Source organism: Henckelia pumila, chromosome 3 (assembly GCF_033568475.1).
Source record: "Henckelia pumila isolate YLH828 chromosome 3, ASM3356847v2, whole genome shotgun sequence".
Classification (NCBI taxonomy): domain Eukaryota; kingdom Viridiplantae; phylum Streptophyta; class Magnoliopsida; order Lamiales; family Gesneriaceae; genus Henckelia; species Henckelia pumila.
This window is the reverse complement of record NC_133122.1, coordinates 147,086,809-147,113,383: the sequence shown is the minus strand read 5'-3', so window position 1 is coordinate 147,113,383 and position 26,575 is coordinate 147,086,809. Positions and strand designations below refer to the sequence as shown.

The 26,575-nt window shown below is 39.0% G+C and overlaps 1 protein-coding gene across 7 annotated transcripts; it reads left to right on the top strand.

The window, feature by feature from the left end:
• Positions 1-308: 308 nt before the first annotated feature.
• On the top strand, positions 309-6,080 carry LOC140887942 (AUGMIN subunit 8-like). Of its 7 annotated transcripts, none has more exons than XM_073295561.1 (8): positions 309-451; positions 1,136-1,355; positions 1,922-3,201; positions 3,540-3,659; positions 4,088-4,204; positions 4,279-4,368; positions 5,206-5,313; positions 5,693-6,080. In XM_073295561.1, the coding sequence occupies exons 2-8, from the start codon at positions 1,292-1,294 to the stop codon at positions 5,774-5,776; spliced, it is 1,863 nt and encodes a 620-aa protein (XP_073151662.1). In that variant the 5' UTR covers positions 309-451; positions 1,136-1,291; the 3' UTR covers positions 5,777-6,080. The 7 variants fall into 7 exon arrangements, with proteins under 7 accessions (XP_073151662.1, XP_073151668.1, XP_073151665.1 ...); XM_073295567.1 differs by having other exon boundaries at positions 1,136-1,383; XM_073295564.1 differs by having other exon boundaries at positions 1,775-3,201; positions 5,693-6,079.
• Positions 6,081-26,575: the final 20,495 nt, after the last annotated feature.

Below are 26,575 nucleotides of genomic sequence, written 5' to 3'. Positions count from 1 at the left end.
TTCTGGCGGACAAAAACAATGAAACTGGTTTTAAAACAAAATAATATGAGTGCATTAATTAATTTGTATTATCAAAAACAATTATACCCTTTTTCTCGTCATAATTTGGTCAAGATAGACATGTATTAATTAATCCATTAACAAAAGTTCGTGTACAAATTTGACAATTTTTGGATAATTCATATATCAAATTAATTTTTATTCATATAAATAATAAAATAAAAATAAATAATTAGGTGGCGCGAACTTAACTGCCGCCTCGTCTCCTGCCTCACTCGTCCACCCTTAACTGAAAGTTCTTGTTTGCTTTGAATCTTTCTCCTTACTATATTTCTTCATCTCTGTATTTATCTCCTTGGAAAAAGACTATTCAAATTGCTCCAAAAGTGCAACGAAATTCGTGTAATCTTCGTTGCCGGGACAAAGTACTGGTTTTCTGGTTTCGGCTGATGTATGTTAACTTGTGTCTTTGGTTTATAATTTAATTTTATTGTGGAAGCAATTATTTCTGAAAATTTTATCGGTATCTTCGTTACTTTTTTTTTTTTTTTGGGATTTAGATCGTTTTTGTGATCTTGTCGATCGATGTTTTTCATGATGAGTGAGCTGGGCTGGATCTTTGTTTTATTTTCCAATTGTGCATTTCCAGGGGTTTTGAGTGGTTGGAAGCTATTTTTTTTTTTTCCTTCTTTGTTGGAAAATTTCACCATTTTATGATAAATTGGCGATGGGTAGTTTTCTGACGTGAAATCTACGGATGTCTGCAAATTTGGAAACAAAATCTGACAAAGACAAAACGCAGAGCATCTTTATACGCATTCTCTCATGTAAAATTCCTCGATGTTTATCACTAGGTTCGCGTCGAATTTTGTTTCTTCGGCGAAATGCAAATAAAGAAATGGAGAAGGTCAAAAGAAATATTGTTGCTTTTCTAAAATAATGTTTGACTGCAATCTGTAATTAAGCTCGTCTACCTGCACGTGACTCCGACCACCTTGTTTAAGTTCCCATTATTTCGAGTTGATTCCGTTCTTTAAAATATTCTGATTGCATTGCGTGTTAGAAGATTCACACAATTAAATTTTCCGTGTATATATATGTGAGGGTTTTAATTTGATGAAGATATTATTTCCAGCTATTCGTTCCCCCTTTTTATGGAAAGTGGTTGGCTGGGCGAAAGAAGGGACTGGACAGAGGGAAAGAGCAAAGCTCTAAATGTGAGTTCTACGTGTATGTATAAGTGCGTGGGGTGGGGGACTGTGTTAGGGAGGCGGCTCCAGCACAGCTAACCATGGCATTCCCGCGAGAGGGACAAATGCTTGGGACCATAAACAAAGAGGGAAGAAGAAAAGGAAGTAAGTTATAAATGACAACTAAAAGCAAGTGAGGGGGCTTCTTTATCCTCTACATATTTTCCAATTTCTTATTCTACTTTTTTTTTTTCCCCCTCGTTCTTCTCTAACGCTTCCCTGAGTCTGAGGAAGGGACTGCTTTTTACTGTGTCTTCTCCTTTCTTTATTTCATTTGGTTGGATACCTCTTCTTACTTTTGTCAAGGTGTGCGATCTGTCTAAAGTTGGGTTTAGTTTTATTATCTTAGGAAGCACAGTTGTAATTGTTGATTGAAGTTATCCAATTCCATGTTGTTGAGATCTGGGTGTCTTTAAAGATGTGTTCTTTTGACCATCATTCTCTTTTTCAAGGTGCACTTTATTTTTCTTTATCCATTTTCCAATTTTCAGCATCACACTTTTGACTGCCAATATATGTTGCAGATATTGAGCACGGAAAGGATCCTTCTTTTAGAGTAATTGGTGTGGTTAATAATATATTGATCGGGTTTTGTGAAAGCCGGTTGAAAAGTATGTTTACAGTCTTAAATAGCATATGAAAGAGACATCAATGTGGTCTGATTTGCGCAGTTTGGATGGACGTATGTGAATTACCGCAAGCATTAGAGAAGCAATCTCCATCAGATGCAACCAAACCTCCATTGATTCAAGCTGTAAACAATTATGGAACCCTCCGGTCCCGAATCAGAGAAGTTAGTTCTAGGTACAAGTCACCAGCACGATCCACTGGACCGAAACGCTGCCCTTCGCCCAATACCAGCAGGATATCTCCAACCTCAACTCTATCTGGTCCAAAACGGGCTGTATCAGCAGAAAAAAAGCGCTTCCTTGGAGCATTATCACCACCCAGCCCATCTCCATCAACTCCAGTGCAGGATACATCCTCAGAAATGCTACTGGCATCGAAAAAGATTGTGGGCAATAAGTTACCAGAGTCTTTAAGGCCATCTGCAATGCGGAGTCTCAGTGTTTCTTTTAAATCTGATATCATATCTGTTCCTATGAGCAAGAGGGAAAAACCAGTTTCAAATGTTCCCTCTGACCGAGCTCTGAGGCCTTCATCAAATATAGCTCATAAACAGGCTGAACTGCCTGCTTCAAGAAAACCCACACCAGAGAGAAAGAGTACTCCAAATAAAGGAAAGAGGTCTTCTGACAAATCAGAGAATTCTAAACCCATTGATAGTTTACCTGCTTGTCTAGTGGATCAGCATCGATGGCCAAAAAGAGTAAACGGAAGATCAATTTCTAATGCTTTGAACGGAAATATCAGTCTGACTGATAAGATGAGCAAAACTGCATCTTTATCCCATTCCATTAAGGCTGAGTCTTACCCCAGGAGATTATCTTTGGATGGGAAAAGCAAACCTTTACAAAAATTTACCAGTGATTTGTTAATGTTAAGAACTTGCTGTGACAGTGGCAAAGTTATGTTAAAGGGATGCTCATCTGATGATAGTTCTATTGTGACACAGTCTGCCTGTTCAAGTTTAACAGATAAAACACTATTGACATACGCTGCAGCAAGAGCTCAATCTTTGCCAATTTCTGGATTGCGCCCTCCATCGCCACCAGTGTCTAGAGGGATCAGTCCAGCTAGAAATAAGGTTGGGAAGCCTTCTTCTAGAGGACCCAGTCCTGCTCGAGCAAGGCCTTCTAGTCCATCCCGACAACCTCAAAATTCAACTTCTGTTCTTAGCTTTATTGCTGATATTAAGAAAGGAAATAAGGCTGCAAATCACATTGAAGATGTGCATCAGCTGCGGTTGTTATACAATAGACACTTACAATGGCACTATGCAAATGCCCGAAGTGATGCTGTATTGCATTCACTGAAAGTAAAAGCAGAGGTTCGATGTTATCTCTATGAAACTTTAGCAAATTTTATCGACTGATTCGTATATAAATCTTTTCAATTTGTTTTAACCATGCTCCAAATTCTTCTCTTTCTGCACAAGTTACTTAGTTTTGTACTTTTACGGTATTTGCTAAGACTTTCATATTCCATAATTGGTAGATGCTCCTCACTGGCAAGTTTTCAACTTAAAGTGTTTTATGTTCTCTCAAATCTTAACCATCGAACACATATTTATGAGATGAATTAATTGGTGATGGTGAGAATGCTATTTTATTCTTTATCTTCTGAATTAATTTCATCTTCATGTGGCCATAATCCCATAAATTGCAGAAAATATTGTATAGCCTGTGGAGGACAATTGCATATCTGTTGGACTCGGCAACTGCAAAAAGGATACGCCTTCAGCAGCTGAGGCTCATCTGGAAACTTTACTCAATTTTGGACAATCAAGTAATCCCTCTCTTCTTCTCATGATAGTAAATGATCGAGTCAGCGGATTTTGAGTTTTTTAAATTTCTTGCTGAATTAACGTGGGTTAGTTTCAAATTGTCTTGTTTCGACCTGATTAGATTCTTGGTAGCACATTTGTAACACCTTATCCATCCAGAAAAGGCATTATTAGCTGTGAGTACCATAAATTTGAGTGTGGTAATATTTTTTATGGGTATAGGAAAACATGATGCATAATCTTGCTTGACCAGATTATTTCAGTTATGGAACCATTGACATGGTTGGAGTAGTTGTTATTTTTCAGCTATTTTTTTATCTTCTAAACAGTGGTCATATAGGCATGGAACTATATATTTTCCCACATCACTCTGTATTTATAGGAAACAGCTGGTTTAGATATTTACTAACTCAAAATGCAACTTTTTCAGCTGACTTGCCTTGATCTGTGGGCTTTGGTTGAAAGAGACCATGCCAACTCATTAACCTTGGTCACCCAAGAACTGCAAGCTGGTACCATCCGTATTCCAGTCACTGGAGGAGCTAAGGTATTTCAGCTGACTAGCTCTTCATATTCAATTTTATAAAGCAAAAGTCATTAAAATCAATCTAATCTTTACAGGGAGATATTGAAACTATTAAAGCAGCTGTATGCTCTGCTGTTGAGGTGATGCAGGCTATGGGATCCTCTTTATGTTCCGTTCTTTCACAGGCGAGACAACTTTCTGTTTATTGCCCATCATATTATATTGTTAATGCGTAAAAGGAGAATATATGTGCACGTTATCTTAGGCCACATCCTGATGGGGTGATCCACCGTATATATCTACTAATTATAGATACTCCCCAGTTTCTACCTCTATCCAAGTGTACATTTTTATAATAGGTGAGCGATGGAACTTACCAGGAATAATGCACTATAAGCTATTCTCCGATGCTGTAATGTAGTAACTGATGTGAAATAATGGAGATGAATTGGATGGATAAGATTTTTTTTTTTTATGTGATTGCTAAGTCTCTGTTGAATAGGCATTATATTTATGTTTTACCATATTTTTGGATGTTCTAGGCAGATGTTTGTGTGGTAAGGTTGAGATCTTGTTACTGATTTTGAAGTAGTCGAGTCTTCATTCGTGAAGGGATTGTTTACTTGCATTCGTCAGTTGGATGTATGTTCATGCCATTGTTGATGTGGGCCCATCCAGTGAGTCAACCACCAAGTATGTTGTAGGGGAAGAATGGATGAGTCATTTACGTGTTTGTCAAAATATTTCCCAGTGTATCTTTGAGTCGTAGTAGGTATTGATTTGTACAAATCATTGACTTTGAGAAGGTATTGAAACTTTGTGACTATATTTGATTCACAAAAAATGTTGATGTCGATTAGCTGTCAAATGTAAGAATTTAATTGATTCTCAAAAGTTAAATGAGATTGGCGTGTCGTCAGTCCTCATGAGTGACCGATCTTGAGTAGTCTTTTTTTACATTGATGTTTGTGGATAACATTATTCAAACGAACCACCCTTGAGATTTCAGTTGTACCATACAGATGGAGGGGATGAATTCCTTGGTTTCCCAAGTTACCGATATAGCAGCACAAGAAAGAGCAATGCTTGATGAATGTGAATCACTAATGAGCATCACAGCTGCATTTCAGGTGAGGATATGGAATTTTTTGCACAAGATCAAAGGATAATATTTATCTATTTCAGCCTTCTCTTGTTTGGCTCTTTTACTCGTGTGTGTAAGTTGACGAGACTCAAGGACATTAATGGTGCTATGTGATTTCAGAGTTCCATGTGATAACTTTTTTTAGCTTCTTCATTAGAACTGGGGTATGCAAAAAGAGGTATAATGTGTATTTTACAAGTCGTAACTAGATACCCAGTTAATGGTAATAACTAATAAGAAGCACTCTCAGGGTCTTGCATTTCTGCTGTTTTGTTTGTTACCTCGCATTAAGTTTCTTTTGCAAGGACTAGTATATATTTGGTATATGAAACATGCTGATGATCAGCTTGAATGTACATGAGCAGGTGCAAGAATACAGCCTCAGAACCCATATATCTCAGTCGAGACAAGCTTTGGGAAATGGCGAATCAACAATATTTGGATTTTAAAATCGTTCAACCGTTGAAAATGCGTTGCTCACAAATTTAGCTTCTGTCTTGTCTCGATGGAGTGGAGGGCTATGGGAACTATTTCTTTGTGAATGTATATTGATTTTACTTTCCCCCTGTGGTTTCTTGTCATTTTTTTAAATAGTTTAGTTAGAGCTGGTAAGCTGGTTTTTGTTTTTAGGCAACAGGCTCGAGCGTGCCTTTATTCTTTCCCATATTTTATTTGTTAAACCATTTTTTTTACTAGTAAATGTCAAAGAAAGTGTTCAATCGTTACCGGGTTTGGGCTTTTTATTTTTATTTTATTTTTTATTATTATTTTTGGTTGAGGCTGCATTTGGTACAAGTGATTGAGTGTGCTTTTTGGTTGTTTATCTAACTTAAACTATTGTTTGGTTCAATTTTGCATAAACCATGGCAATCTTATGTTGAAAGGACTAATCTACACTACACTGACTAGTACTGACAATCATTTTCTCAGTCATTCACGTTGATTCCCATAATACCCTTTGTCCTACCCAAAAAAAAAACCCAATAGTTTTTGTAATTTGAATTGATTTGAAGGGTAATTCCGTGAAAAAGTGTAAGATTTATGATTTATCTCATCCACAAAAATCCTACCATAAAAATACTTACATCATATATTATTTTTTCCCAACAATCATTTTATTTATCATTCATTTGTTAATCATTCAATAATCTCATCCTCCAAACTAAACATGTTTTTTTATTCATTGGGATTATTAGGTATTGTTGCAACTTCTAAAAATAAGCGATTATGAATTTTTTTCTTAACAAATTACTAAACATGCTTTTTTATTCGTTGGGATTATTAGTTAGTGTTGCAACTTCTAAAAATAAGTGATTATGGATTTTTTTTATTAACAAATTTGTTAAGAAAAAAAATTTATAATCACTTATTTTTAAAGGTTGCAAATACTCTCTTAATATGTTTACAAATTCGGTTAATTATTCAATTTTTTTAATGTGGTGGTTAAATTTAGATAACTATTGAATGTTCTGTAATAGTCGCTTGGATTTTTGTTGAAGCTAGGAACAAATTACTGGAATTGGTGACATTTAAAATTGAGGGGCAGGAAATCAACATATCAACGCTTTGTGTTTCAAAAAATAAAAAATAATTTGTTGAATCCTAAGTTTTGGTAAAAACAAGAAAATATATCATTGTTGTAGATTTTGCTGCATTTTCATGTAAAACAGGTATCGATCGCTTGCCTTGAAGAAACAAGCGTCAACCGCTTGCTTTGAATGGCAGGGGTATCAACCGCTTACAAGAAAGACAATGGAGGCTCCTCGACCGATCAAATACAAGTCATATCTCTCGACCGGTCAATAACTCAAAGATCTACTCAACTAACTCTTATAAGACTTTCCTGGACCGCTCCACATGCAAGCTAGTATTTCTCAACGGTCATAAGGAAAGACTTCCTAAACAAAAAAATATTAATGAGCCGCGTGAAATATTTATGAGCAGTCAGCAAGGAATGTTGGAAAGTTACTCAAAATGATCACTGAAGTATTTAAGCTCAAAACATGTCTGCAACCGTTACCTCTTAAATTCAGAAAGAGTCAAAATCATGCATTTATTGAAGACTATACTTATCATATAAAGGACAACAAACATAGTACCTTCGCATTAATAATGTTGAGAATCTCCATGCAAAAACGGAAAATTTCATCCTACTCCATGGGTTTTACCCCCATGTGATAGGTGGAAGCACATGATTGGTCAAATTATGCGGACCCCATATGATTGATGTGGGGTCCCTGTGATTTGGACCAATGAAAAAATTCCACCTACCCCATGGGGTATGATCGAAGTAACCGCAAAAGACAACAATCAAAGGACATACGCATTAAATAGATGCATTAATGACATTGAGAGTCTCTATGCAAAGGACACTATAAATAGGAAATTGCTTGAAGAAAATTACCAAGACTATTCTGCGCAATCTTAAGCAATCTCCTTGAACACTCCAAATCAATATTATCCACCTTGCTCACTTCAACCCTCGTTCCATCAGAAAGAGATCTAAATATGTTAGGATCATCTAAGGATTTTCAAATCCCTCGACCGCTCAAGAAAGAAAGCTCGAAAAGAAGGATTTGAGAGTTTGAGTTTGAGAACTCAAACAGAGTTGTATTCACGAATAGTTTGATAAGAACTTTAAATCTTATCTTGCTGAAATTTAAGAGTTTCGAGTTAGACAGTGTATAAGTCTTAATATTGGAGTGATTTTGTTACAAGACATTGTAATAGCCAAAGTATTCTAGTGAATTTCTTCATGTGTGGAAGAACGAGAGACTTAGAAGGATTCAGCATTCGAACTTCCGTAACCACTGCTCTACTTGTCTTTATGCATTTCATATCTTATCCTACTTAACTATGATTTAAGTATACATTTGTCACTGAAGTTATTGAACTATTTTCGCACTTTTTAAGTGTTCAAGAATCTTCAAAAGTTGAGAAAATTAGTTGAGTGGAATTACATTCACTCAACTCCTGTTTTTAGTCAAAATATTTTTAATAATAATAATCGTTTTAAAAAAACCAAAACTAAACTCAGTCGAGAAGTAAATATTAACAGTAGAGTCAAAATATTAATCGGTCGTCAATTATTTTGATATCGACTGGAGAACAATAATAATAAAATTATAATTATTATTATAATAATCATAATAAAAATCAAAATAATAATAAGTGTATAATTATCATTTAAAAAATATGTAGTTATATGTTATAACAATAATTGGGGAAAAAATCTTAATGATCATTTTTAAAAAAGAAAAACCAAAACTAAAATAGGTGAAGAAGTAAATATTAACAGTCGAGTCCAAATATTAACCGATCATCAATTATTTGGTTACCGACTGGTGAACAATAAAAATAAAATTCTAATAATAATAGTAAAATTCTAATAATAATAATCATAATATTAAGTGTATTATTTTATAATTTAATCTATATGTAGTTATAAGTTATAACATTATTTCGGTCGTCATTTATTTGGATATCGACTGGAGAACAATAATAACACTAGAGGTTTAACTGGAGATTGTATAAATAATGATGATATATATTATGAAGATTATGATCTTATACTGTTGATGAATACGATAACGCATTAATACCGGCAAATATGACTTCTATATAAAAAAAATATAAATATCATACAATGCCAAAAACCATTGTTATGCAGCACCAAATTTATTGTCCTCAAATCTCATCAATAGGTGGAAAGGACCAGCAATTGAGCCAAATCTCTAGGGTCAAATATTTTTTGAAATAGACCATAACATCATCATTCAAAGAATACGGGTCACCATTGGTCATCTCAGCAGCGATTGCCCTCAAAGCATACATAACACTGCACTTAAAAAGATAATTATCTTTCACTTTTTACCAATAATTACTTAATATTATAGTACACAACATTAATGAGAATTAAAGTAAATGAAAGACCTTTTTATGTTGGGGGAATTTACACAACCTCTAGCACGTCCAACTCCTTTTTGAACCTTCAAAATCCTGGACTTTTAGATTTTTCGGGACCAAGCTAATGATTCCCTTCACCTCTTTGTCAAAGTTGCTCACAGTGATTGCACTTATTGATGAATCCATAAAGTAAATCTCTTGTTCATTAATATAAACCTTTATAGCAACCCAATGATTGGAAAGATGAACAAGAGCTAGAGCCAAATTCGATTCTCCCCAAGAGGACAAGGGCCAATCTTCTACACTCCTAGTGATGTAGCTCATGAGTTTCATGACATCAATTGGCTTATCCATGGTTGTGTACTCCGCTTGGAACGTCTGTGCGAATTTAACATTCATCAAAGCGACGTACTCAGCAAAAAGGTTGGGGTACATCTTCTGTAAGCCAAGGAGGCCATCCATGCACATTTCGATATGCTGGATCATTAAAATATGTTAAAGATACATAAAACATACATGCAATGACAATTGAAACAAAATCTATTGACATGGAGAACTCACATCATAATCTAACCACTTCCCAGGGGTCATAATAATATGGAAGAAATATCGATCATATTTGTCGTGTTTCTGATTTTCCCTCAATTTCTTTATATCTTTCTCAACCACGGACCAATCACGCTTGACTCTAAGCAAGTACCGTATCTCAAATTCATTGCCTTGAAGTGTAGGATTGTCGTCGTAAATATATGCCTGAAAGGGGGTTAAAACAAGCGATGATTTAAGCACCTTCCTCTTGTGATGGGGGTGTTAAGTGACTGAATATAGTCAACTTGGGCTCATCCACCACACAATATTCTTAAACATTGTGGAATAAATAACATAGTCAACTTGATGTAAAAAAATGGCACATTGATGATCGAGGATATATTGAATTTGGGTCATAAACCATACCGTGGGTGGTGGCCGTTGTAGTTTTCCTTCAGTTGAATAATCTTCAGTAAACTTAGTTCCATCTGGTACGTATAAACTGTTGGGTTACCAGATTTCTCGTGCCCAAGACGTAGCGGAAGTTTAAATTTTTTTTATTTTTACATTCAAAATATGCTTGGACACTCGTATGGTTTAAATAACCTTCGTAGGGAGTTTATGAAATTATACCTTCGGTGAACAAATTACTGGACTCCAACTATTTCAAAAATTGAAATAGCTCTTGTTGTATATCCCTACGAATAATCAACTGGATTTTCTCCTTTCTTTGATCTCCGAATCAAGTCCACGATCGAATTTCCTGTTCCTCTTCTAAATCGCACTTAAGAAGAAGAAGAACTTTGCGCTGAAATGAAAAATTGATCGTATCAATTCTTCAATTAATATTCTAATTGACTGGACGAATTATTTGAGAGCAAAAAGGGAGAGATCTGATAAGCAACGAAGAACCAGAGCAGATGATGATCATGTCAAAGAAGCAACTCCTCTCCCTTTAATCAATTCAATCAATTGATTAAATCAATTAAATGTGCTGTCGGCCAAATTGGCAGACACACATTTAATTCCCCCTCTCTTTTTTTTAATATTATAATATAATATATATATATATATATATATATATATAAATTATATTTATATATATATATATATTATAAACAAAGGTCCCACCAATATAAATATATATATTATATATCCATATATATATATATATATATATATCGTATATATACATTATATATATATTATTGATCCTTTAAATCCAAGTCCAACTCGAAAAAATTAATTAAACTCTTTTAATTAATTTTGCTCTCAAAATTTCTATAAGCTTTTATAAACCATTTATAAGCTTATCTATCGATCCAGTCAAATTTGTTTATCATAAATTCAAATCTTTGAATTTATTATCTCAACGGGAACAGGAAAACCAGTACTTGTGTGACCCTTAATGGTTCAGGGATACAGATAGCTGTGGGTTCACAACTCTTTGTGATTCAGAACATTTTTGTTTATGTGGGCTCACCCTTATTAGCCTCATTCCATGCATCAACTCTTTGATCATAAGAATGTCAGAACTCATATCTGATTTGACCCATCGAATCATGGTAAAAATGTTAAGTAGCACCGCCCCATGATTCCCTAGGTATTACTGATAGTGCCTACAAGAACTAGTCAATTATGGTTAACGTAAAGTACAGTCCCTTCATCTCATATATCCTGATCGAATCAGCAACCATTGGTATATCGAGAGTTGCCTTCGATTCGATAACTATATTATATCTTCTTGGATAATGCATAGTGATATCGTATATGCAACTAGAGAAACCATTTTCCTAAAACATATATCATGCTTTGGCCAGAGACTGAATACACTATCATTTTCTCAGAACATATAGGATATCCACATTTCATTAATGTACGGTAAATTTTCGACTACAACCACTGACTCCCATGTATGTCATAGCTACACCCAACCATGCCACTGTGGTGCTCTCCTGGAGCCAGTAAACTGATCAAAGTGCAGTATTAATACACAGAGCCTAGTGTTGTCTCAAGTCATAAGGACTAATGGTGTACAACCATAATCAGGACTTCATCCACTCGAAAACTGATAACCACTTGGAAAGTCCTACGAGGGTAGTTCAATGAACACATCCTATGTGTCACCACCTGTATGATTCGGACATCCTATGTCCGTTACCAATGAAACATGGTACTCCACATCACAGATGATAGTCTCAATCTCAAGCGACCCTTATCCTTCTTTTGGACGGCTTAATCGACTATGAACTATGTTTAGAATATACAGTGAAATAAAGATATGTCTCATGACTATCATCCAATGATATCTCATTTTTCATGCACTATAGTATATTCAAGGTCTTTATCAATGCAGCTTGCATGTGTATAGAGATAAAGATTGCCATATATAGAAGATAAATTGTATTAAATAAAGATTGTTTGTACATAGAGTCAATAATGTCCTGCCAACAGTTGGCCTTATGGGCACCTACTCTAACATAAACAAGTTCATTAAGGTTGTGGTTAGGGTTAAAAACCCAGTAGTGCATTCGCACATAACCAAATGGCACTTACGTGGCTCATGGTGAGTTGGGAGCTACGATGATGCATCAACAGTTGCTTCTTCAGTTGACCTAATTCCATGTTGCGGATCATCCAAAATGACTGCTAATCAAAAATTAAAACAAGTGATTTTAGGATGTTAGGATTACAAAAAAAAGTAAGGAATTCTGACATGATGAAACATGTACGTGGCTCATGATGTGGTGGTGGTTGCGGATCATTATGTACTTCTTCCCTGACCGACATTTGATCTGTGGATAAAAAATGCAAGTGATCTTAGAATGTTGTTAGGATTACAAAAAAAGTAAGGAATTCTAACATGACGAAACACGTACGTAGCTCATGATGTGACGGTGGTTGTGGATCATTATGTACTTCTTCCTCGACGACATTTGATATGTGGATCAAAAAATGCAAGTGATCTTAAAATGTTGTTAGGATTACAAAAAATTAGGAAATTCGGACATGACAAAACACGTACATGGCCCACGATGTGGTGTTGTCAGAGGATCATTCTCTCTTCCTTTGATGGACGACATTCCATCTATATACAAAATAAAAAATGATTTTAGCATGTTTTTAGGATTCAAACGAATAGTAGGGTATTTGGACATAAACAAAAAAAAATCATATGAGACTGATGAGATGTTGGTGGCTACGGAGTGCTACGGAACATACGACAAGATGTGCTCGCAAAATATCTTCCAATTGTGTCATCTTCTGTCTCATCTCAGCAACCTCGCCTCGCATCTCGTTCATTGACGTTTTCATCAACATCCGCATGAAATCAATGGATGTATGCATGGCAAGTATCATGTCTGCTAGCATTTGAATTTCATTTGGATTAGGTTGCAAGCCACTGGCATTAATTGGAGATGGTGGCGGGATTGTGAAATGATTGGGGCTATTGGATTCTAGAGGATTGGTGGTCTCATGTTGGGTTTTGGCTTACTGATCATGGATGGTTGATGTTGGGTTCCCCTGGGAAATATTTACAGTCTGTGTAGCAACAAAATGGGAAGGTGGACACTGGCAGCAATATACCTTCTTCCCCTGGTCCATAAAATCCACGATTTGATCAATAACAGGATATGGGGAAGAGTCTTCGAATATGCTAATGATGAAGGTTGTGACATACGCTCCTCGTCCATAGAAACAAGGATCCCGACAATGTCAGACTACAAGTAATAGTTATAATTTCATGAGGGTAATGGATTTATGAATAAATATCATATATCTAACACAAAAAACGATTACTTTACTTACATTTTCAAGTGATTTGAAGCATGAATTAATAGCTTCCTTCGTAGAAGCATTCTTGATGCTCCAGTCCTTCGTGGTCCAACGACACATACGTGGAAGTGGTAAACCAACCTCATCTAAATGAATCGTAAAACTGTCCATAGCGCCAGGTATGCATTCTTAGGACAGGATCTGAAATTATATAACATTTTATTCAATATATATAGATGCATACAATTATATTACAAAGGAAAAACAAAACGAGATCATTTACTCGTAATGGATTGATGAAGCATGCGATGGTGTAAGTCAGCAAATTCTGTTTTCTCTCTTTATTTTCTTTCAACTTATCAGTTAAATTCATCGACCACAGGCTACCAAGAACTACATCATATGTGGTAGAACCCCAAGGATATCTATTAAACACATCAAAGTCTTTCACTAACCTAAGCCACTCGGTGCCCACAGTCACAGATTGCCAAGATCTCTTAGTCAACAGAACACCAACAACAAAAAAAGGCAAGCTAGTTTTACCTTCTCAATATTGACTTCATCACCGCCCTCGAGGCTCAACACACCTAGCCTATCCTTCGGGTTTCGCACAGAGACCACATCCATATCCCCAAAATGTCTAGATTTAAAATCTAAATTCATCGGAATCTCAGGAATATCTTTCGAGCATTTAAGTCCCGTGATCAAGAAAAACTCGAGTATTGAAAATCTAATAGGCCTATTTCTTATCACCATACAAAATTCATTTTTGGGTGAGTCTATTGTCTATCTACTTATCAAATACCATAACAAAATGTTAGATAATTTATAACGATTTGTGCTTACTATCAAGTGACCAACTTGTGTTCTACTCACCATGACTTTCATCTCGGCCGGATTAAGATAATTAATTATCTTTTCAAAGACATCTACATAACGTTATAATGTTGTCAACTTGCAAGTACAACGATCAACTACGTAATGCAGTCGACATTAACTATTTCATCAGTCGAGATAGGGGTGCAAATAAATCAAATCGAGCCGAATAAAAGTAAAATTTTAAGGCTCGAATTCGACTCAATAAGAGTATATTCGAGTTCGAGCTCGATTCGAAACTCGATAATTTCAAATATTTTGCCTCGAGCTTGACTCTAAATGAAGTTCGAGTTCGGCTCGAAACATTCGAACCTATTCGTTAAATATTTCTCGGATATTATGGTTCAAAAAGTTCAAAATATTCGAAAAGATTCGAAACGTATATATATTTATTATATAATTATATTATAATAATTAAATATTAAAGCTCGCGAACTATTCGCAAACTATCAAACATAATAATTTTGGCTCGAGCTCGGCAAGAAAAAAGTTCAAACATGTTCGAATTCGGCTCGAGTTCGATAAGCTTGAAACGAATCAAATATTTATTGTGCAGACTCGTAAAGCTCACGAACTGGCTCGGTTCGTTTGCACCCCTTGTCGAGATAAGAAACAAATCAGTTAGAATCGGTCGATATTTATTAAGATTGTACTACAGTCGGGATATCTTCAAAAAAGTTGAGAAACAGATGAAAATTTTCATGGATTGATTATATATATATATATATAATGCTATCTCAATATCAAACACGAAATCTCAAAAAATAAATAGCAAAACTGGGTTTTTCACTGACTTACAATAACGTTTTCCTCCACCATTCTCTAAGGGCTCATTCTTGCTTGTTGCCAAGAACGACGGAGGTTACGCAGAGGACAGGAACGACGACGAAGAAGGGCTTCAAGAGCGGTTCAATAAGGTTCTGTTTCAACGATTCAATTTTGAAAATCCAAAAAAAGGGGACGAAATTCGAAGAGTTAATTACGTCGGTCGAGATATCAATTACCTCGTCGACGAGGGTTAAAAGGGTTTTTATCTCATTTTTTATTTTTTTATTAGACTTAATTTTTTATCGAAAGGTAACATGGTCTTTTTGAGTTTGAGGTCTATTTATTGCAATAAAAACAAGACGGGGTTCGGTTTTTTCGTAATACGGTTCAGTGTTTTTGGTTCAAGGCTTTAATTTTAGAGAAATAAAATTTTATAAGTTTTGAAAACTCATTCAATTTAAATAATTGAAAATGGAAGGTGTGAAGTAGGCGCAAGAGCACAGCGAAGGCTCGAAGCAGTGCACGAGGTCTTCTTCTCCGGTCTTGATTTATGCGGCTGAACCCTAACATTTATTTGCTTAGGCACCGAAAGGTTCATCATATTACTAATATATGAATAACTCATCTCATCTCATCACATCTCACGTTCTTCTCATCATATTATTTATTCATATATTAACTATTTATTTTATATCAATCAAATCATTAATTACTTATCTCACATCAATCAAATCATTGAATTCAAGTTACTATATTATCCTTATAAATAATATAATTTTTATTTTATTTATTGTTAAAAGGACAAAATCGTCATTTAACATTTTTATATAAAATTTAATCAATCAAATCAAATAAACCATAATCTATCAATCAAATCCAATATTATTTTAACTATCATTTCTTATTTATTTTTTATTACATTATACTACTTATCTATATATTACTTATCTCATACTTCAAACCAAACGGTGCATATTCTCTAGTATTTATGTAACACCCAGTATTTTTAGCACGTAAATTCGCATGCATAATTAGGGATTTTATTTATTTAGAATTTTAGATTATGAGTTAAATAATTATGTGAAATTATGTGTGCATGTTTTAAGTTATTTTTAAGCATTTAACCCATAATTAGTGATTTTTCATGATTTATGGAAATTAATTGTTTTGATCGCGTAGACGGGACCGTGGACGGACGAGATACCAAAATATTTATCCAAAAATATTTTATGAGTTTTATGAGCCTTAAAATAATATTTTAAGGTATTTTGTCAAGAAAAATTTAGTATTTAGTTATATATTTATTTAAGGGTTTATTTTTAGCCAAAATAAGTCATTTTAATGACTTTTATTAAATTTTAAAAATTGCCTATTATTTTATTTCGGGATTTAGGAATTTATATCAGATTATTATGTATTTTAAGAGTTTAAAATTTTAAATATTATGTTATATTATCTACCTAATTAGTTATATTATCTATTTAGCTTATATTTAAAGATTTTATTCCTAATATCCTACCCAATCCCTCCCATATCTCACGTCTAACTCCCTCAGCCGCCTCCACCAGTTTCTTCCCACCTCCATCACGCCAATTAGCAGAAATTTTCAAGCCTCCATAGCCAACTTTTGAAGGTTTTGTCAAGTTTTTCGTACGATCGTCGTCCCAGAGTCCGTAGACGCAATAGCCTTCGTTTTTATTCATTAAGGCATGTCTAAAACTTTTATTTGGCCACCATATAAGCTATTATTCATGCATGATATTTTTTTTTTCAGATTCCATAAGAATATTTCGAAATTATGCAATGTTATTGAAGTTTGATGCATGTTTGAGTGTTTTCATATCATAGCTCATGTTTTATTCAGCATGGATCGGTCCAGGGGCTTGGGGATCGGGCCAGAGGTGATTTAGGGTCCTAGGGAATCGAACCATGGTTGGGCTAAGGGCTGGAGTTGGCTGGGTTCAAGGCTGGTTCAGTTTTTGGTCCATAGTGGCGCAGCAGATTGCGCAAGTTGAGCGAGGTAGGGAGATTGGCTCGTTCTCAAGCCACAGGGCGTGTTTTAGGCTGATTATAGTTGGGTTAGAACCGTAAGACAAAGAGGAAGGTAGTACAAGTGGGCCTCCGGCCGGTGGTTGCCGGAGATTGGAGGCCGAACGGCCTAAAGTCGCTGGTTGCGCGCAGCGCGCGAGCAGAATAAGGGCTAGATTGTTTTGGATCGTTCTCCTTCGTTAGAGCTCGGTTTGGGCTGGTTTTTAGCTTTTTGGAAACGTCTTGAAGTGGGTTAGGTGTAGGCGGTGTTTCATGGCCAAAGGTAGCCGTATTTGGCCAGCCAAAGGCGAGCAGCAGAACTGCTCGCCCAGCCGACAGAACAAGGGAAGAGAGCTACGGGTTTGGGGTTTTCTGGGGGTTTCCGGGTCGGGTTTGGTCCTGGGTCGGGTCTAGGGTGTAAGTGGGTCGGGTCAGGTAGGTCCGGGTCCGGGCTAGGTGGGCGGGGCTCGAGTATTTTAATTTTTAAGTGACTTATGTTTTAATTGAGTTTTTGGGCTAATTAATTAGAAATAAAATTATTTGGGTCACTAAATAATTTTATTTGGGCTTCAAATAATTTATTTAAGTCAACCCAATTAATTTTATGGGCTTGGGAGCCCATGGGAATTATTGGGCCAGTCTTTGGGCTTTTGGGCCCATTGGGCCAGTCAGTGTATTTTTGGGCCAGTCTAGAATTTTATTATGTTTAATTAAGTTAATGGCTTAAATATTTTTATTTAGGTCCAAATAAGTTTAATTAATTTATTTGGGCTAAGATATGATTATTGGGCTTTTATTTAAGTTTAATGGGCTTAGAGTGAGTGACCAGCAGTCTGGACCAACCCATGAAAAATAAATAAGTCCAGAATATATATTTAATTATTTTTATGCATAAAGTCTATTTTAAGTATAAGTATATTATACTATGAAAAATTAATTAAATATATATTACGGACATATTTTCAGTGCATGCATTCATGAAATAATTTTATGGCATGATTTAATGTTTAAGGTTGAACTAGAAAATAATTTTTATGTTGGAAGTTGAAGTAGTGTGACAATTTAAGGGGGACCAGTCCCCACATGTTAAGGGCAGTTTACTGTCAATTTAAGGGTAGTTTACTTTTAAGAGACTGATCAGTCGAACTTTTAAGCCAAGGGGCAAAAATTGCTGCCTCGAAATGGGCAGGGCGCGCCCGAGCGGCGCTTTTCAGCCGCTCGAGTGCAGCCTATTTAAAAAAAAAAAAAATTTTGTTTGTTACAGCTTCGGATGCTTGGTGATTGCTTATTCATTAATTGCCCTTAAGATTTGAGATTAGCAACCCGAGGCCCCACAAAGTGCGAGTTTTGGCTTGAGCAGGTGGCATTTCTTGGCCACATTATTTCTAGAGATGGGATTGCAGTGGATCAGTCGAAGGTTGAGGCAGTGCAGAAATGGGGTATTCCGAAGAATGCTTCGGAGATTCGCAGTTTCTTGGGTTTGGCAGGATACTATAGGAAGTTCATCAAGGGTTTTTCCTCTATTGCAGTACCCTTGACTTCCTTAACCAAGAAGAATGCGAAGTTTGTTTGGAGTCCAGACTGTCAGAGGAGCTTCGATCAGCTGAAGGAAGCACTCACTACCGCACCGGTTTTGGCGATGGCAGTACCACACGAGGAGTTAGTGGTGTACACCGACGCGTCTAAGCTAGGTTTAGGCGCAGTACTTATGCAGTGTGGTAAGGTTATTGCTTATGCGTCGAGGTAGTTGAAGATTCACGAGCAAAACTACCCGACACATGATTTGGAGTTAGCAGCAGTGGTCTTCGCTTTGAAAATCTGGAGGCACTATCTGTATGACGAGAAATGCAAGATTTTTACTGATCACAAGAGCCTCAAGTACTTCTTCACTCAGAAGGAGTTGAACATGAGGCAGCGGAGATGTTTGGATTTGGTTAAGGATTACGACTGTGACATTAGCTACCATCCAAGTAAAGCTAATGTAGTGGCCGATGCTTTGAGTCGGAATTCGTCAGTGGTATCGTGTTTGACAGTGCAGTTACCACTGCAAAGTGAGATTCAGAGGTTTGATTTGGAGTTTTACTCGAGTGGTCATGCACCGAGCTTGTCAGTGTTGACGGTGCAGCCGATTCTACGGGATCGGATCAGAGAGGGACAGTCTACAGATGAGGAGTTGCAGCGTTGGAGGCAGAGAGATTGTAGTTACCCTTACCCGGATCACCTACTAAACAGAACTTAGGCATACATTTAACTTAATAAAACAGATATCAGAATAAAACTGCGGAAACCATAAACATTATACAATCCCAAGTAAAGGAATCTGTAATTTATCCAATAATATACAACCAAATCGAATAGCTGTATAAACCCAAAAAACAGTAATAAAACCTAAGCGAAGCTCCAGCTGGCCAACCACTGACTAGCCCTTCCTGGATCCACCTTCCTCGTCCAATCGCAAACCTGCCCCATGGAATAGGGTGTCCAGAAAATACAGAGTACGAGACGTGAGCATAAAACGCTCAGTGCGAGAGTATGAGTATACATGCATGCAAAGTGAACTCCCTATAGACTCGAGGTCAAGGATCAGATAACAGAGACAGACCGAGCCCTGGTATGTAGCACGTTGTGCCGTCGCTTCAGGAGGTGGCTCCCATACCAAGATAACCGTGGAAATGCCGGACCCAAATCGATAGAAGTCCATCCACTAACAGGATAGGGTACAACCCTACTAACAGACATCTCGAAAGAGATACAGCAATATGCAAATGAATGCAGCATAATATCATGGCATATAAATCATGCAGTCACATAATACATGCATACTCAGTCAGGATATCTCGAATAGTACTTTCGTACCTCAAAACAGTGCAAGCTCTACCAACTCTAGGTCCACGCCTATAGTCTGCTCTACACTGCCAAATGATACTACTATCATTAAAGTGCTCTAAAAGCCTTAACTAAGCTATTGCATACTCCTAATTATTTATAGGAAGCAAAAGCTATACCTTCGTCCGTCGTTAGCCCTTTGATGTCGATGCCTCCAGAACTTGGGCACAACTCCGCTATGACTACCGAATGCCTCGTCGACCTCCGGACCAAGCCTAAGAAGACTTGAACAGCTCCAAAAGGACTAGAAGGGAAAGGAGAACTCGGAATTGGCAAATGAAAGTGAAGTCTCGGCCTTCTATTTATAGACAACGATCGGAACTTTCGATCCTTGATTGGAACGTCCGAACCTCGATCGGAACGTCCGATCCTGCCATCGGAGCTTCCGAAGATCTTGATCTGCCACGTGTCAAAATATCACTTGTTGACTCCGGATAGGGGTGATCGGAGCCTCCGGTCCTGATCGGAGCTTCCGATCCAACCACACGTCATGCCTGACGTAATATCGATCGGAGCTTCCGATCCTGTTCGGAGCTTCCGATCCTGATAGGAGCTTCCGAACTCTACCCAAGTAATTATGATTAATCCCTTAATTACTGATACTGGTTACGGGCTACTACATTCTCTCCCACTTAAGATATTTCGTCCTCGAAATCAGATCTTAAGTACCGAATGCAAATACAGAAATCAGAAACATTCTTTATTCAAATCAAACGTTTACAGAGTTTGCAACTGAATACAACTTAAAGAATGAAATCAAAACAACTCAGGATGGTCTTTACGCATCCTATCCTCAAGCTCCCACGTAGCTTCCTCAGTGCCTCGGCGCTGCCACTGAACTAAAACCAAAGGAATGACTTTGTTCCGTAAAACCTTATCCTTATAATCCAGGATACGAAGAGGTTTCTCAACATAAGTCAAATCCTTGTCTACCTGAACCTCAGGCCGCTGCAGAATATGAGATTCATCTGCCACATACCGTCGTAACAGAGATACGTGGAACACGTCGTGAATACTGGACAGATGCGGTGGCAAAGCTAGTCGATAAGCCAAATCGCCAATGCTCTCCAAGATCTCAAACGGGCCGATAAATCTGGGAGACAACTTGCCTTTAAGGCCAAATCTGAGAATCTTGCGGAAAGGTGACACTCTCAGAAACACTTTCTCCCCGACCTCGAACTGCAAGGGCCTACGCTTGATATTAGCATAGCTGACCTGACGATCCTGTGCAGTCTTAATCCGTTTCTTGATCTGATCAACAATGTCTATCGCCTGTTGGATAAACTCTGGTCCCTCAGCTTGTCTCTCCCCCACTTCTTCCCAGAAGAGTGGAGTACGACAACGTCGCCCATACAACGCCTCAAAAGGTGCCATCCCAATACTAGTATGATAGCTGTTGTTGTAAGCGAACTCGATCAACGACAAATGATCCTGCCAGGCTGAACCAAAATCCAAGACGCACGCTCTAAGCATATCCTCTAACGTACGGATAGTGCGCTCTGACTGACCATCAGTCTCCAGATGATAGGCTGTACTCAAACTAAGAGTAGTACCCATTGCACGCTGAACACTCCCCCAGAATCTAGAAGTAAACCTGGGGTCCCGATCGCTGACAATGCTCACAGGCACTCCATGAAGTCGGACGATCTCTTGAATGTACATCCATGCCATGCGATCCACAGAGTACTCTCGGCTATAGGCAATGAAATGCGCTGACTTGGTGAGTCGGTCCACCACAACCCAGATAGCATCACAGTTCTTCGGGGATACCGGCAAATGGGTCACAAAGTCCATAGTGATAAACTCCCATTTCCATTCAGGAATAGGCAGACTGTGAAGCAATCCTCCAGGTCGTCGGTGCTCTGCCTTGACCTGTTGACACACCAAACATCTCGAAACAAACTGATAAACACTGCGTTTCATTCCCTTCCACCAGAAACGAGTACGTAGATCCTTGTACATCTTGTTGCTCCCAGGATGAATACTCAACTTAGTGCGATGCGCCTGAGACAAAATCTCCTCTCGCAACTCTTCATCCTGCGGAATCACAAGCCTACCAGACAAACACAGAAAACCATCTGACTGATAGTGAAATCCAGATGAGCTACCCTCGTTAGCTAGACGAGCTAAACGCTGGGTCTTCGAATCAGACATCTGAGCATCTCGAATCCGCGAATACAAGGCTGGCTCATATAATATCGCAAACATTTGGATACTCTGCATACCTTTCTTATGCTTGAAGGTATAACCTGAAGTACAACAGTCACTGATCGCACTAGACATCGAACAAGTCTGAAGTGCGGATAGTCGCACCTTGCGACTCAAAGCATCAGCGGTGAGATTAGCAGCTCCCGGATGGTACTTAATCTCGCAATCATAGTCCTTAAGCAAGTCCATCCAACGTCTCTGCCTCATGTTCAACTCTGCCTGAGTGAACAAATACTTGAGACTCTTATGGTCGGTGAAGATCTCAAATTTCTCGCCATACAGATAATGACGCCAGATCTTCAAAGCGAACACAATGGCTGCTAACTCCAAATCATGGACTGGGTAGTTGTCCTCGTGAAGCTTCAGCTGTCTAGAAGCGTATGCGATCACATGCCCATTCTGAGTCAGGACACAACCTAACCCCTGAAGAGAAGCATCCGTGTATACCACATACCCTCCAGATCCGGACGGTAATGCCAAAACCGGCGCAGAAGTCAACCGCCATCGAAGCTCACGGAAATTCTCCTCACACTCGGAGGACCACTCGAAATCCACACCCTTGCGAGTAAGCTGCGTCAACGGTCGAGCTAACTGAGAGAAGTTCAGAATGAAGCGACGATAATACCCTGCTAGACCCAGAAAACTACGGATCTCAGCAACTGTCGTCGGACGCGACCAATTAAGTACCGCTTCAATCTTGCTTGGATCAACAGAAATCCCCTCCCTGGATATGATATGGCCAAGAAAGACCACTCTATCCATCCAGAACTCACACTTGCTCAGCTTGGCGTACAACTGCTCATCTCGAAGAGTCTGTAGTACCAACCGTAAGTGAGAAACATGCTCTTCCGTATTACGCGAATACACCAAGATGTCGTCAATGAAGACCACGACAAACTTGTCCAAATACTCCCTGAAGATACGGTTCATCAAATCCATGAATATAGCCGGCGCATTAGTCAAACCAAATGGCATCACTAGAAACTCGTAATGCCCATAGCGAGTACGGAATGCAGTCTTGGCTACGTCCTGATCACGGACTCTCAACTGATGATACCCAGATCTCAAGTCAATCTTGGAGTAAACTGACGTACCCTGCAGCTGATCAAACAAGTCATCAATACGAGGCAACGGATACTTGTTCTTCACAGTGACTCGATTCAGCTGCCGATAGTCAATGCACAGCCGCATCGACCCATCCATCTTCTTCACGAAGAGAACAGGAGCTCCCCAAGGAGATACACTAGGACGAATGTACCCCTTGTCCAAAAGATCCTGTAGCTGATTCTTCAACTCACGCATCTCTGACGAAGCCAGACGATACGGTGCTCTAGAAATAGGCGAAGTACCCGGCACCAACTCTATGCCAAACTCGACTTCCCTAGCAGGGGGAAAACCCAGAATCTCATCAGGAAACACATCTGGAAATTCATCTACAACAGGAATGCTCTCTATCCCAATACTCTCAGCGGACGAATCAACTGCATAGATAAGGTAGCCTTCCCCGCTAGACTCTAGAGCTCGACAGGCTCTCAACGCTGATACCAAAGGCATCAGGGGTCGCGCTCCCTCACCATAGAAAAACCAACTCTCACTCCCTTCCGGATGAAAGCGTACTAATCTCTGATAGCAGTCCACTGAAGCTCGATAGGTAGTCAACATATCTATTCCCAGAATGCAATCAAAGTCGTCCATCGCCATGGTAACTTATGCCTCTTAACAAAACGTGCAGAAATGAAGGAATGAGATGCACCAGTGTCAATAAGTACAAGAGCAGGTATACCATAAAGCAGAAATGTACCTGCGATGACTTTCTCATTATCCTCCACTGCCTGATCATGTCTCAGGGCAAACACCTGGCCAGAAGCTCGTGGCTTCAAATGGGAACTCCCAGCAGACTGTCCCTGCGACCTCTGCTGTACGGTGGCCTGAGAACCCGATCCTGAACCAGAACCAGAACCGCCTCCCCCAGACAGTGGACAATCTCTCCGGATATGACCAGTCTCTCCACAACGGAAACAAGCTCCAGAAGCTCTACGGCACTTGTCGGATGGATGGTTCTTCCCACAGTGATCACACTTGTCCTTTTTACCGAAACGGACAACACCTCCAGAACCAGAGGAAGAAGAAGATCCAGACTTCTTGAAAGTTTGGGCACGGGGACCCAAAGAACTAGCAGGCCTCGACTGAGGGAAAGACCTGTTCCGCCGAATGCTGTCCTCCGCCTGGTGACAACGGCTCACCAAACCCTCGTAGGACATGTCGTCGCCAACCGCCACACGGTCATGGATCTCAGGGTTAAGGCCCTGAAGGAACAGATTATACTTCATCTCTGAGCTATCAGCAATCTCGGGGCAATAGGATAGCAGATCAAAGAACCTCTGCTGATACTCATCGATAGACATGGCTCCCTGTCGCAGACTCAGTAGCTCGCCTGCCTTCGATTGACGGAGTGCAGGAGGAAAATACCGCTTTTGGAAAGCTGTGCGGAACTCGGCCCAGGTGGCCACTCCTCTCGCCGTAACAAAAGGTGCAGAAGTAAACCTCCACCACCTGCGCGCACGCCCATCCAGAAGATAGCCAAGGGTCTCCACCTTTTGCTCATCGGTGCATTGGAAAGTCTGAAAAGTCGTCTCCATGCGGTCTAACCAATTCTCCACATCCTCCGGAGACTCACCTCCAACTAAGGGCTTAGGACCCATAGCTAAGAATCGACGCACAGTGAAACGCTCGTCGTCATGGTGACGATGACGCCGTTCTCGACGAGGCTCCCGGTCGGCATCTCCCCAATGCCCACCAACACTTCCATGAGAACTCTGGTCGTCACGATTTGACATCTACAAAAATACCTCAAGATGAGACTAAATCCCAAGAAATCTTTTGCATGCTCTGATACCATAAATGTAGTGACCCTTACCCGGATCACCTACTAAACAGAACTTAGGCATGCATTTAACTTAATAAAACAGATATCAGAATAAAACTGCGGAAACCATAAACATTATACAATCCCAAGTAAAGGAATCTGTAATTTATCCAATAATATACAACCAAATCGAATAGCTGTATAAACCCAAACAACAGTAATAAAACCTAAGCGAAGCTCCAGCTGGCCAACCACTGACTAGCCCCTCCTAGATCCACCCTCCTCGTCCAATCGCAAACCTGCCCCATGGAATAGGGTGTCCAGAAAATACAGAGTACGAGACGTGAGCATAAAACGCTCAGTGCGAGAGTATGAGTATACATGCATGCAAAGTGAACTCCCTATAGACTCGAGGTCAAGGATCAGATAACAGAGACAGACCGGGCCCTAGTATGTAGCACGCTGTGCCGTCGCTTCAGGAGGTGGCTCCCATACCGAGATAACCGTGGAAATGCCGGACCCAAATCGATGGAAGTCCATCCACTAACAGGATAGGGTACAACCCTACTAACAGACATCTCGAAAGAGATACAGCAAGATGCAAATGAATGCAGCATAATATCATGGCATATAAATCATGCAGTCACATAATACATGCATACTCAGTCAGGATATCTCGAACAGTACTTTCGTACCTCAAAACAGTGCAAGCTCTACCAACTCTAGGTCCACGCCTATAGTCTGCTCTACACTTCCAAATGATACTACTATCATTAAAGTGCTCTAAAAGCCTTAACTAAGCTATTGAATACTCCTAATTATTTATAGGAAGCAAAAGCTATACCTTCGTCCGTCGTTAGCCCTTTGATGTCGATACCTCCAGAACTTGGGCACAACTCCGCTACGACTACCGAATGCCTCGCCGACCTCCGGACCAAGCCTAAGAAGACTAGAACAGCTCCAAAAGGACTAGAAGGAAAAGGAGAACTCGGAATTGGCAAATGAAAGTGAAGTCTCGGCCTTCTATTTATAGACAACGACCGGAACTTCCGATCCTTGATCGGAACGTCCGAACCTCGATCGGAACGTCCGATCCTGCCATCGGAGCTTCCGAAGATCCTGATCTGCCACGTGTCAAAATATCACTTGTTGACTCCGAATAGGGGTGATCGGAGCCTCCGGTCCTGATCGGAGCTTTCGATCCAACCACACGTCATGCCTGACGTAATACCGATCGGAGCTTCCGATCCTGTTCGGAGCTTCCGATCCTGATCGGAGCTTTCGAACTCTACCCAAGTAATTATGATTAATCCCTTAATTACTGATACTGGTTACGGGCTACTACAGAGATGAGGCCAAGGGTGGTCTTCTGTATACAGTTTTGGATGACATTGTTCAGTACCGT

Excerpts from the sequence above, each read along its gene's own strand:
- LOC140887942 (XM_073295561.1), top strand. The coding sequence starts at position 1,292 with ATGGCATTCCCGCGAGAGGGACAAATGCTTGGGACCATAAACAAAGAG. Across the intron at positions 1,356-1,921 it reads AGAGGGAAGAAGAAAAGGAA|TTTGGATGGACGTATGTGAA; the intron begins GTAAGTTATAAA and ends TGATTTGCGCAG. Across the intron at positions 3,202-3,539 it reads CACTGAAAGTAAAAGCAGAG|AAAATATTGTATAGCCTGTG; the intron begins GTTCGATGTTAT and ends CATAAATTGCAG.